At 29.1% G+C, this 13,622-nt stretch overlaps 2 protein-coding genes across 4 annotated transcripts; both read left to right on the forward strand.

Annotated features, from left to right (window-relative positions):
* Positions 1-74: 74 nt before the first annotated feature.
* LOC113376573 (ER membrane protein complex subunit 6) lies at positions 75-1,052 on the forward strand. Its single transcript, XM_026616538.1, has 2 exons — positions 75-332; positions 702-1,052. Exons 1-2 carry the CDS (start codon positions 197-199, stop codon positions 908-910), a joined length of 345 nt encoding a protein of 114 aa, XP_026472323.1. The 5' UTR covers positions 75-196; the 3' UTR covers positions 911-1,052.
* A 3,780-nt stretch (positions 1,053-4,832) lies between these two features.
* Positions 4,833-11,943, forward strand: LOC113377385 (probable histone-lysine N-methyltransferase Mes-4). Of its 3 annotated transcripts, XM_026617690.1 has the most exons (12): positions 4,833-4,909; positions 5,319-5,527; positions 5,794-6,311; positions 6,375-6,488; positions 6,593-6,747; positions 7,092-9,366; positions 9,550-9,718; positions 9,903-10,060; positions 10,375-10,561; positions 10,792-10,943; positions 11,239-11,495; positions 11,743-11,943. In XM_026617690.1, exons 1-12 carry the CDS (start codon positions 4,907-4,909, stop codon positions 11,875-11,877), a joined length of 4,332 nt encoding a protein of 1,443 aa, XP_026473475.1. In that variant the 5' UTR covers positions 4,833-4,906; the 3' UTR covers positions 11,878-11,943. The 3 variants fall into 3 exon arrangements, with proteins under 3 accessions (XP_026473475.1, XP_026473473.1, XP_026473474.1); XM_026617688.1 differs by having other exon boundaries at positions 5,794-6,488; XM_026617689.1 differs by lacking the exon at positions 4,833-4,909 and adding an exon at positions 5,176-5,256 and having other exon boundaries at positions 5,794-6,488.
* Positions 11,944-13,622: the final 1,679 nt, after the last annotated feature.

Raw genomic sequence — 13,622 nt, forward strand, 5'->3', positions numbered from 1 at the left:
AAAGTTCTTATTAAGTCAAACAATCAACCAATCAACAATGTTAAATAAGATAATTAAAAAACAATGTTAATATTGATATATAGTATATTTGATTTGATCACAAAACAGTGAAATTATTGATTAGAATTAATTTTTTATTATAGTTTATTAAAATTTAGAATCAGAACCAGCCGATTTAACAAATAATTTTTAGAAAATGTCAAATCGTGTGAAAACTAAGGAAACCAAGAGTGGAGAAATAGTTGCGTATAGTGAATCAGCAATACGAAATAATGCTGCCATTTTTGAATATTGCAGAACTTCTATGTCAGCACTTTCTGGTGGAACTGCAGGTTTATATCTTCAATTGAGTACAATTGTTTGACTCAACCATAAATAATTTATTATCTATAAATTATATCAGAATAATATTTGCAATTGTAGAAAAGATTATTAATGCAGAATTTATTTTTGATAGTTTAAATTCATTGTTGGTATTATTACTGTAAATATATAATATCATTACAAATTGTTTATACCAAATCTTATGTAAACCATAAAATGTTCTATAATGTACAGCATTGCCAATTTTATTTTTTTTTATCTTTTTGCTCAAAGTTATTTAGCTTGTTTTAAATAATCTATAACATTCAAAGCGTTTGTCATTCATGTTGAAAACTAGCATAAAAACATCTGAATTTTAATACTTCAATTAATTTCAGGAGTCTTAGGATTGACTAGCTTTCATGGCTTTGGATTTTATCTACTAGCAGTTCTAGGTCTTTGGGCAATGCTGTTGTGGAAAGCGGGATCAAATTGGCAAAAATATTTTGTATGTCGTAGAAGTTTATTGACCAATGGATTTTTAGGAGGCCTGTGTACATATATATTATTTTGGACTTTCTTATATGGAATGGTACATGTGTACTAATATATATAATTTTGTATTCCAAATTATTTATGAAATATTTTATTACAATATTTAGTCAAAAAGTAATTTCTAGTAATTGAACATGTGAAATTGACAATTTTTGCAACATCTAATAACAATGCACTAATTTGAGAATTATATGCCAGTTTTATTAAACATGAATATACTATGCTATATATTACATGTACAAAATTGTGTTACAACAGATTCTTTATTGTGCATTATATAGCAAAGCCCAAATAGACATTTAATAGGCATTAAGTGACATTTTACTTCAAGGCAAGTGGCACGAACTTTCCAAAAAATGTGAATAATCAACTTAATTAATAATAATTAAGAATTAGCTATTTAGGTAAAATTTTCAACTTTTATTTGGAAAATAATATTAATGCTTTCACCAGAAACTATTCAATGTTATTTCCAATTGATATCTTTTACCAAAACTTATAACATCAGTATTATTATTTATAAATATATATATATATATATATATATATATATATATATCATTCATTGTCATTTTCAAATTTCCTTGCTCCCAGGGGCTCAAATGGTTCCAAATAGATAAAAAACAATTCTCTGAAAGTTTTAGCTCTTAATATTAATGTTTAGATAGAGCGCAATTCAATCAAAGTTTTGTATGGAAATAGCATGAAAAATTTTTCAAAAATTTTAAAAATGTTTTTTAGATGTTATTTAGCAAATAAATGAATGAATAAAACTCATTCATTTGTCGCTAAGTTATACCTAAAACATTTTTTTTTAATTTTCAAAATTTTTTCCATGCTCTTTCCATACGAAGTTTGATTGAATTGCGCTCTATCTAAATGTTAATATTAAGAGCTAAAACTTTCAGATAATTGTTTTTTATCAATTTGGAACCTTTTGAGCCCCTTTTATATATCATTCATTGTCATTTTCAAATTTCCTTGCTCCCAGGGGCTCAAATGGTACCAAATAGATAAAAAACAATTCTCTGAAAGTTTTAGCTCTTAATATTAATGTTTAGATAGAGCACAATTCAATCAAAGTTTTGTATGGAAATAGCATGAAAAATTTTTCAAAAATTTTAAAAATGTTTTTTATATGTTATTTAGCAAATAAATGAATGAATAAAACTCATTCATTTGTCGCTAAGTTATACCTAAAACATTTTTTTTTAATTTTCAAAATTTTTTCCATGCTCTTTCCATACGAAGTTTGATTGAATTGCGCTCTATCTAAATGTTAATATTAAGAGCTAAAACTTTCAGATAATTGTTTTTTATCAATTTGGAACCTTTTGAGCCCCTGGGAGCAAGAAAATTCGAAAATGACCATTTTAAGGACCACCCTAATATATATATATATATATATATATATATATATATTTATGTACACAGTAGAACCTCGATTAACCAGACTAATTGTTGTCAATGGGCATTCGGATTGTCGAAATCCGAATAATCAAATGTATGAAGAATAATGTTGTGTATTATCATTAATGTGTGTAATGTGAGGTTCTACTGTACATATATATATATATATATATATATATATATATATATATATATATATATATATATATATACATTTCGACACTGTTGTGTGTCATCATTCAGGAAATTTTTGATGTTTTTACAGTATCTAAAAGAATTTTTACAAAGTTTAAAAAAGATTAAATTTAAAATATATTATAAATTAAAAAATAAATAAAATAATAAGTAAACTAGTGGGGCGCATGGCATCGTGCCTTAAGGCAAATTGCTGGAACTTCCCGTACCAAAAATTATTATTTTTTTAAAAGATTAATATTTTTGAAAAAAAATTACTCTGAAAAATTAGATTTTTGAGAAACTATAAATTTTTGACAAAAATTTCCTTTTTCTTTTGAAAAAGAAAAGACTTTTTGAAGAAAAGTGTATTTTGAAATATTTTCGAAATTCTGAACTTTTTTTCAAAGCAATCGTACTGCTTTGACTGCATAGAGACGACATATCGTAGCGCGTAAGCGCCGCGCCGACGTCTAATGGATAGCATTGGTACGGAACCCATAGGAATGTAAATAAAATTTATACTTATTGTTAAAGTCTCTATAAAATATCTGATAATTTGATGTGCATATGTCTAATGATCATTTTTGACCGCCAGATGGCATTTTTTTTTTTTACTTTTTTTTACTAGATCTCCGAAATCGCTAGACCTGCCTTCATGAAAATTTGATCAGTTCTTCATCTTATTAATACAAGTAAAATGTTTTTTGAATTATTCAAATCGGACGCTCCGTTCTCTTAAAAACTGAGGTACCGTTTTTGGCACTTTTTGCCACATATCTTCGGGACGGCTAGACCTACCTCCGCTAAAAACTAATCTGCACGTCTCCTTATCAATACGAATCGAATGTATTTTGAATTATTCAAATCGCTTTATCCGTGTTTCCGAAATCGTCGACGAAAATTTGTATCCGAACACACATACACACGCAAGCCCACCCAGCCCACACGGTTCCGACGCCACTGTATTATATATATACTTTCTTTAATTTCATTTTTCATGAAGAGTCAATAAAGATGAGGTGCATATAGTTACTAGAGCCTATCGATTTTGACAAACTTCGAAATTTTATCTAATAATAAAATCTAGTCAAGGATGAAATATAATTTCATTATATTTGCGCATCTTAAAACGCATTTGAAAACTTTTCTTGAAATTACAAGATACTGAACATTATGCTTATTTATCTATGATACTGAAGTTAAAAACACTTTTCGTCATGGTTTGTTGTGTTGGTATATAGATTTATATTTACTATTTTATAATCATTAATTATTATGTTGGCGCAAACGTTAACTAAAATTGTTTAGCAATGGACTTGATTTCTAAAAAGTTCGGGGTAAGATTTGATTGGCTTGTGTAAATTTGAAGCGAAGAATTGTATAGATTTCATATACTACTAATAATACTTGTAAGAGAATTAAAGAAAGGGATTTTATTGTGGTAAGTAAATTTCTTTAGATGAAATCCTCTATAGGGTTATAGATAATTTTTAAGACTGCTCGTATGGCTATTGAGGTCAGTGAGATTGTTTTCATTATTATTATATAAATACATATATATAAATATATATATCATAACAGAAACGTTAATTATAGATAAAAAGCGCGATCAATCAAATTAATTATTGCATTTATTTTCATTTTGAGAAAATAGTAAGAATGATAATTTAGGCAGCATCCAGCTTCAATGAGTGTATGAAGACAAAGTGTTCTTTGAAAAGGTAGGTATAATTTCGTTTTTTCTTTGATTTCATGGTAATCAAACACATTTATTCAAAATGTATGCATTTTAGTAAATTTTTATAAAAAGATTGTTTATTACAGTTGGAAATATTAAACTTCATTGTAATCATTTACAGATTAACAACAATCAAATCACGGTTGAGTAAGGGGGCATCCATTAATCATGTGATGCTTGAGTTTCAAAAGGGGTGAAAAAAAATCAAAAATAATACACGTGTTGGAGGGGAGGGTAGTAAGATGGCACGTGTATTTATTTTTTATCTCAATTTAAAATAAATTTAATTTTTTTTTTTTAAATCTAAAATTATACGATTTTAAAAGTACTAAAAATACACGTAATATTGTGTGATGGGTAATTTTAAATATCACCATGTATCATAAATGGGGAGGAGTCTAAAAATCTTTAGAAATGACTCACGTAATTAATGGACGACCACTAATTTCAATATTTTTAAAATAGTGATTTACTAAAAGGGGCTTTTGTGGATTGTGGATTAGAATTAAGACGTTTTGTCCACGACAAATGTTGAAATTTGGCCAATCTCCTATGCTAAAGATACTAGTCTATTTGATTGCAACACGAAACGACGGTAGCGCCACTTTTTACAAAATGCATAATTTGTATTAACCGCCTATAGTTATTAGTTTTTGGTTTTGGTGTACGTGCTTGTGAAGATTCCATTGAAATTCATAATAAATGTTACAAATGTGCAAATAAATGGTAAGATTGTAATATTTTTCGAATATGTTTTGTTATATGCTTTGTTTTAGTAAAATAACAAATGTTTTATTATCAATGAGAATACTTAAATTGTTAATAGTGGAGTTTATGTGAAATATTATTAACCTTAATAACTAACTAATTCCTATCAAATTTAACAATAGAATTATTGCTTAAATTTACCTTGACTTGCCTTTTATTATGAATATTTTAGCTATCGTTTATGCAATTATTATTAAAAAGCATACTTTCGCATGAGTGTACGGAAACGTCATAAAAAATTTGTATAAATGAGTTTCTTGTAGATATTTTTCCTCTAAAGCTATAGCTGAAATAGAACTGGCTAAGTAATTCAACTCTCGTTTATAATTAATGTGTAATTTTTAATGTGTTTATTTATCATCTTCAGATGGAATCTTTTAATATCACAAATGTATGTGCATCTGATGCTATGAGCATAGAATCTCTTATGGGTTCAAATGGCTCTAAAACAAATGACGCAGAAGAATCTTCGAAGACACTTAGTGACAAACAATTAAAATTACAAAAGATGCTTAATTCTGATTTTAATCCAGTTTACCTCCAATTTGACAATACGACTTCCAAATCAAGAAGCAGGTTAACACTTATTTTATTCTTTCTGATATTCTAATTGTATGCTAAAATCATATATATATATATATATATATATACATATAATAAAAAATGTTATCTTTGTACAGTCACATTGAAGTATAAATTATATATATAAAGATTTACCACCTTATTTTATATTATTCAGTTTATTACAAAATTAAATTAAGAAGCATTATATTATGATTGTTATGTTGTACTTGTTATTTATATAATGTCAGTTTAAATTATTACTTATTTTATGAAAATAGGTATGGGAGAGCGCAGACAAGTCTCAATCAGAGCTCTGATACATCAATGGAAAAAGTGGAAATGAAATCAGATCCTATCAAATCTGCAGATGAATTTGAAATTGAACCTGTTAATGAGAATTTAAAGTCATTTGAAATTATGGACAAGCTATTTCATGAAAATAGAAAACATGCTCTTTTATCGAGATCTAAACTAATTACCAAGTATCGCGATATAGTTTTTAAAAATACAAGCTATTCTCCTATTTTGTTGGAGAATACAAGCTTCTACAATTATGAAAAGTCTCTTAATAAGACAATTCCTGACTTGACAAATAACGAAATGGATGACATAGAAAATAGAGAAATTACCACATTTAAAAAGAACAGAAGAAAGTCTTATTCTGCACCAACCCGAATTTCTTATGATAAGTTACACGAACCCCTAATGCATCGTGATAAAACAGATGGGTTGATGATATCAAATAACTTGACACCGTATAATATTTTTAAGGAGGAAATTATAGCCAATCAACTAGGTAGCAATATTTCAAATCCTCTGATCTCTTCTTTAATTGTAAATGAGCCTTTCTATTCTGTAGTTGATGATGAATGGTCTGAAGGTGACATTTGTTGGGGAAGAATCGGAAGTTATCCGTTCTGGCCTTGTTTAATTTGTGATGATCCTGCAACAGGCTCATTTTTAAAATTATCAGGTAACCTACACATATATGAATTTTATTAAATCATTACTGAATATTTAATACTCATTTAGAATGGTGTATATATGTATTTTCTTTAAACAAGAAAAATGTTTCAGAACCAAAAGGCGGGCGAAATGCTTCTCAATCTAAATACTATCATGTTCGGTTTTTTGCTGACAATGGGCGAAGAAGTGAATTGAAGGCGCACTGCTTATTTGCATTCACAAGTCTGGAAGATTTTAAAAAACAAGCAGATGCAATAACTCCAGAAGTAAATTTTTTATTTAAATTAACTGACCACAATTTTAAAAATGCATGTGATAATGTTTGTAAAATCTATATTTGTCATAGTGGATGTTTACAACAGTTGTATTGTCTTAAATTTTTTGGAATTGTAAAAGATATCTTACATCTTCTTTAGATCCTTACTTTTATATTGTGATTTGTTACTGCAGTTTATAAATAGTCAATAATTGGATACATTTTTCTGTCATGCTTTTGTGTGAATGATTTGTGGCAATAACTGATTAGAGCTCATAATTTCATCCCAGGAACAAGATGCACTTCATTTTTACATAATTCTAGTGTATATAATTACTTTCTTCTTTATTCTAGTTGCGACGTAAAAGTCCCAAACATTGCAGTGCCTTTATAGTTCCACCTTCGAGATATGTTAGCTGGAAGAATGCCATTGAGGAGGCCACTGTTGTAATGAAAAGGCCAAAAATATACAGGCTAGACTATTTTAACAGTACTTCTCTTGGTAAAATACCATATTCCAATAAGTCAAATACTATAAAAAGTCTTAAGACAAATCCAACTGGTAAAACCACTGTTGCACGAGGTGGAAATGGAAGCTCAGATGATTTTGACAAGTTGTTTGATAGTATCAAAAACAATAGTTCCTTAAATTCTAACACACTCAAAAAGAAGCATCCTGGAAAGAGAAAATCCTCAGAAATTCCAAAGAAAAGAAGAAAATTAATGAAAAAAGCAAATAACTCTGATGCAAAATCTAATCAGGAAATGAGTTGTGATGAATCAAGGAGTAGTGATAAAAGAACTAAGGTTCAGGATAATGTATCTGATAATGTATTAAGCTCATCGGTTAGTATTGATTCCAGTATTACTTTAAAGGAAGATGATTTGCTTAACACCAAAGAAGTATGTTTGACCAACTTTACGTCTCCAGAAAACACATTGAATAAAAATGACATGAAAAGTGGCCCTACTCTTGACTCCAGAGAATTTCCGGAACAAATTGAAATTTCAACAAGGTCCCAAATTGTTGAAGTTGGTTCTATGGATAATGACGTTATTGCAGACATGCAAGGCCCACAAACAACCAATACAGGAGATATACTAAGTCAAGATCAAGAAATATTACCCATTGTAGATGGATTACATGAAAAGTTTGATCAAGTTCAAACCCCAAGTTTTACATTCGATGTTTCAGAAAAAGTAGATCAGTCTAGCACTAATTCTGCTAAAACTTTGATATTGAATAAAAACAAACGGCTTTCAGGAAGTGATATTGGAACTCATGAATCCCCCAATAGTACGAGCACACCGAAGATAAGACGTACATCAGAGCGACATAAAAAATTGAATGATTCTAAATTGACACAAGAATTACTACAGAAAGCTGATAAAGAAAAATCTTCCTCAGATTATGACATGACCAATGGCATTATCAAACTTGATAACAAAAATAGATCTGTACAATTAGAATGTGACATTGCAGAAGCTCCAAAAGATAATGTAGCAGTTGCCCACAGTTCAAAATCAAAACTTGAAGATGGGTTGATTAAACCTTCCAACACAGGAGTAATAGACGAAAAGATTGACATAGGAGATAAACAATTAGTTCGCACAAACTCTAGAAAGAGTTCAAAAGAGGCATTGGACCTTACAATTGATAATAGAAATAGAACCTCTGGAAATTTTAGTGATTGCACATCTGAATGTGAAGTTAAAAAGATAAGTTCTAAGAAATATAAGACTGGTTTATTTCAAGGTTTGTGTCGGGAAAAAGTTTGCACGATTTGTGAAAAGCCGGGTGGATTATCAAAATGCAAAGGACCTTGCAGCAATTATTACCACTATCATTGCGCTTTTCCTGATGAATTACCCATTGAGGAAAAGACTACTGTTGACAAAGATTTGTTTGAAAAGCATGCCTCATCCCAAATGCAAGAAATGATGAACTCAACTATCAAGTCTGATATGTCTGAGTCTAGCTCAGATGATGACTCCGATGATGGTGAAGTAGGTTGTAAGATCAAACAAGTTGGCAAAATAAAATTTAGCTCAAGATTTACTGTCAATAGGGTTAGTGTATTCAAATGCCACAATTGCACACTGAAACGTAAACCAAAATGCTTTGTATGCAATAAGGAAAGCTATGGAAGTGAAAAAAAGACGGAACGCTTCAAATGTTGCATTAATCAGTGTGGAAATTTTTTTCATGATGAATGTTTAAAAGCTTTTCCACAAACAAAGATGTTTGGTGCATCATCTTCAAGAAAAGGTGCCAAGAAAGTATCTGATCGTTTTGAATGTGCACATCATGTTTGTCACACATGTGTATCAGATAATCCTAAAGGCAACAAATCTAGATTTTTGAGTGAGAAACTATCTAAGTGCGTCCGATGTCCAACTGCCTATCACACAGACATTAATTGCATACCAGCTGGTACTATATTGTTGACTTCGTCACAGATAATCTGTACAAAACATTTTGACATCAGCAAGAAATCTAGAGCAGGCTTAGTTCAGCATATAAATGTAATTTGGTGTTTCATTTGTGCTATTGGAGGAAGTCTTATTTGTTGTGAAATGTGTCCTACATCTTTTCATGTTGAGTGCTTAGGTATTCCTCAACCAGAAGGTAAATTAATTTTTCAAATTATTGATAAGACATAACTTCAATGCTTGCTGGCTTCATCTATTTCACAATACTTCTGTAATTGTTTGTTTTTACTTCAAATATTTTAAAGCCGCCAATATTTGGTTAAAACATTCTACAACCTTTGAAATTATATTATATGTGATGAAATGATTATTTTTATAGGTAAATACATATGTGAAGATTGTGAAGCTGGGCGCTTTCCCTTATATAATGAAATAGTGTGGTGCAAAATGGCCACATTTAGATGGTGGCCAGCCAGAATTTTACCGCCATATGAAATTCCACCAAAAGTATACAAAGTATCACATGAACCAGGCAATTTTTGTGTAAGGTGAGACCAATTTGTTTTAATTTTATTTTTTCAACTAAAATCTCAAAAATATCAATTGAAAAACATCATATGACTGTAAATGACTCTACTGAAGTATTTATCTATAATTGAAAAATGCAATTCTTTCTTCTTAAATTAAATTTGTTTTACATTCAGTTACTAATGAAACATTTTTATCTTGAAGGTTTTATGGTTCACTTGATCATCATTGGACGACAAGAGGAAAAGTCTTTCTATTTTGCGAAGGCGATACAGCTTATACCAAATCCACTAAAAATAACCTCGATGGAGTATTTGTTACAGCTGTTAAAGATGCTAATGTAGTGTATAATGAATTTAGAGGTAGGTATCAATTTAATATGCTGATTATTCTTTGTTATTTATGAAACAATACAAACTTTTAGTTAAATCATTATAACAATATTAAACGCAATTAAAAGATTCCAAAATCTGTAATAATTTGTGTATAATATTTGTGGGGAGATTGTTCATATCCCTTCCCTTTTAATATAATAATTTTATAAGTCATAGTAAAATTAATAACATAGTTTTTATTAGTGTATTTTCTAATAGAAAATTTATAAGTCATAGTAAAATTAATAATATAGTTTTTATTAGTGTATTTTCTAATAGAAAATTTCTATGCATATTTTTAGGTGCACGAGCATTACATGCGGCTAAACTTGAAGGCGATCTCAAACCTCCCTACTACATTAAGATTAAATCAAACAGATTTGCAGGTAATGCTAAATCTCAAGAAGTGGATCAGTCACTCACAACTCCCTGCGAATGTGATCCTAATTCGCTAAACCCATGTGGACCAAATAGTTTGTGCTTGAACCGGTAAATACAACAATAATATATAATTAATAATTATATATAACACATCACTCAATAAGTACATATAATTTGTAGTTGAAATGCACACTTTAGTATAAATTTCAGTATAACATATATTGCACAATAAAGAAAAAGAAAGGAAATTCTAAAGAACATTGTTTGCATTGGATTAAATGCCATATGTTCCTCGGGCAATGTAGTTCTGTAATTTATTCATTCATTCTTTATTTCAGTATGCTTCTTTATGAATGTAATCCATCAGTTTGCCCAGCTAGAGAGAAGTGTTGTAACCAAGATTTTGAAAAAAGGGAATACCCACCATTGACGCCTTTTGTAACTAAGGGTAAAGGATGGGGCCTCAAAACATTGAAAGCATTGAAACCAGGTTAGTTTGTATGATTAGATGCATTATATTCCTCTTTAAAAGATTTTCTTATTGCTTACACATATCTTATTTGTAGATAATTAACGAACAAAATTCTTTAACTCAGACCTCATTAACCTAAATATATGAATACATTTTGTTTTGTATGTGTTAGTTTATATGTAGAAGAAAATGGTGTTCATAATATCTTTCATATATAAAAGATAATATCGAATTCAAACAAATATTTTGATGAGGAAAATTTTCATGTCATATCACATCTAATTATCTTACTAAGGATGATTTTGTTTTTTAGGTCAATTCATTATAGAATATGTTGGCGACGTTATAGATAATATAGAATTTAATCGAAGATTAGAAATTAAACATAAGGCACGGGATGAAAACTTTTATTTCTTAGTGCTAGATAAAGATAGAATTATAGATGCTGGGCCAAAAGGAAATGTTTCTCGATTTATGAATCATTCGTGCGATCCTAATTGTGAAACACAGAAATGGACTGTTAACGGTGATACAAGAGTTGGACTCTTTGCCATTAAAGACATAGAAGCAGTAAGTATTATATTTAAAATTCAGACAATGTTATATTGAATATGTTTGTTTATATATATAATACCAACAAAAGCATTGTTATTAGTTTTTATAATTATCAATTATGTAGTTAACCCTTTCCACTCGGGCATTACAAAATTGATATGCTTTTTGTCCCCGAAACGGCGGTATTCGAGTGGAAAGGGTTAATTAAATAGGCCATCTTGTATATATTTGTATACAAATTTGTATATTGTGAAAATTGCAGGATACAGAGCTGACCTTCAATTATAACTTAGAGTCCACTGGTGGTGATAAGAAAAAGTGCTATTGTGGAGCAGCTAAATGCGCTGGTTTCATTGGGGCCAAAAAAAATTCAAAAAATAACAAGAAAAAGTCATAATTGAAATTTTTATAATTACTTATCCCACCCATGTGTTCAATCAGCACAATTAATGATTTTTAAATGTAAATTATGAAATGAAAATCATCGCAAATTAATTTTTAATAAATATTTTATATGAGTTTTAAAAGTCTAATTTTTATTACCAGAGCCAACACTATAGGTTACCAAGCTTTTTTTTACTCTAATTTATTACTCAAGTGCACTCACACATGGGTGTCATCTACCCGTGAAATCAAAATTATTTTCACTTTTGATCTTGAGAGTAAGATGAAACTAATTTCAAAATTTCATATGAATTGGAGCAGAGTAAAAAAATTCAGATCCAAAATGCTCCATTGACTTGAATAAATATTCTGTATTCAATGCTAAACATATGAATTTTTGACACAATGATACTTCTAAATAATTTTTTGAATAAGTATTATTTTTTTAACTTCCCGTAGGGTAGTTATAGTAATGGGCCGAAAATCGAAAATGAAAATTTTTGCATTTCTCGGCGTTTTGAAGGTTTCTGAACATTTTGACATACATAAAAAAAAATGGTACCATATTTTAACTGGCTTTCAGTAATTTTATTATCTAAATTACATTTTTTTCACCAATAATTCAATATACATTATTATTGATGTTTATATTTGAAGTGAATTAATTTGTCAAATCCTGTTCTCACTCATAAACTATTTGATTCAAATGAAAAAAACATTGTATGCGTCTTTTATCTGCATAATAGCTCACTCATTTTACACGCAGAAGTACTCATTTTAAAGCTTATTTTAAATACTATAAAACCCCATTTTCATATCTAGCCTAATATTGTTCCTAAAACACTTTATAAAACATCGATGATTAAGATTTTAATTGATATAATTTTGTTCATTACATGATTTTCGTTAAAATGTATATTTTTAGAAATATTTGCAAAAAACGATGAAAAACGCAAAAAAAAATTCAGTAGCCAGTAACTTGAAAAGTAATTTCTTTTTTGAAAAACATTATTAAACATTTTTCTCTTCTAATTAGTTCTTTTATCGATATCCGATGTTATTTTGAAAAAAGTAAAATTACACCACTGAAAAGAAATTTCATCCCCCTGGGAAGTGGCAAAGGAATCTAAATTATTTTCACTTTTAAACTTGAGAATAAGATGAACTTACTCTCTTAATTCCAAAATTCCATGCAAATTGGAGCACATTAAAAATATTCAGGCCCAAAACTCTCCATTGACTTGAGTAAATATTTCGTAACCAATGTAATCACTGACGGACGCATGCGCAGACTTAAGGTTTTTTCGATTCCAATAAGCTTAATTGATTCAAATTTGTGAAATTTTTGATCAGTAATAAAAAGAGATTAGTTTCATAGTTAAATCAAGCATATATTTTTCAAGAAATTGTCAATTTCATGACTCCCGTAATTAGGTTCACACAGGTTATTTACATTATTTCAATATACCTAGCATATCGTAGTAATGAGAGAATCAATTGTTTCTTCCTTTTCATCTTTGCTCAATTATTTTTGTTATATAAATTGAATAAAAATACAGGTAAACCCCGTATAGCTCACGGCAATTATAGGGCACGGATTCACTAAGGCGCTGTTCTGTATATATGTATGCAGAAATCTAGGGACATTCCTGTAAACACGATAGGTTTTGATCCGATTATGCTTTTGGAATATAACCATTATTATGGAGGTTATACTCCATATTAATAAAACAAACATACATCATAAGTTATTAAATT

This window comes from Ctenocephalides felis, unplaced genomic scaffold (genome assembly GCF_003426905.1).
Source record: "Ctenocephalides felis isolate EL2017-DRISC unplaced genomic scaffold, ASM342690v1 CF-g0.4_SCAFFOLD_01886, whole genome shotgun sequence".
Taxonomy (NCBI): domain Eukaryota; kingdom Metazoa; phylum Arthropoda; class Insecta; order Siphonaptera; family Pulicidae; genus Ctenocephalides; species Ctenocephalides felis.

Excerpts from the sequence above, each read along its gene's own strand:
- LOC113376573 (XM_026616538.1), top strand. The coding sequence starts at position 197 with ATGTCAAATCGTGTGAAAACTAAGGAAACCAAGAGTGGAGAAATAGTT. Across the intron at positions 333-701 it reads ACTTTCTGGTGGAACTGCAG|GAGTCTTAGGATTGACTAGC; the intron begins GTTTATATCTTC and ends AATTAATTTCAG.
- LOC113377385 (XM_026617688.1), top strand. Across the intron at positions 9,367-9,549 it reads AGGTATTCCTCAACCAGAAG|GTAAATACATATGTGAAGAT; the intron begins GTAAATTAATTT and ends TTATTTTTATAG. Across the intron at positions 11,496-11,742 it reads CCATTAAAGACATAGAAGCA|GATACAGAGCTGACCTTCAA; the intron begins GTAAGTATTATA and ends TGAAAATTGCAG.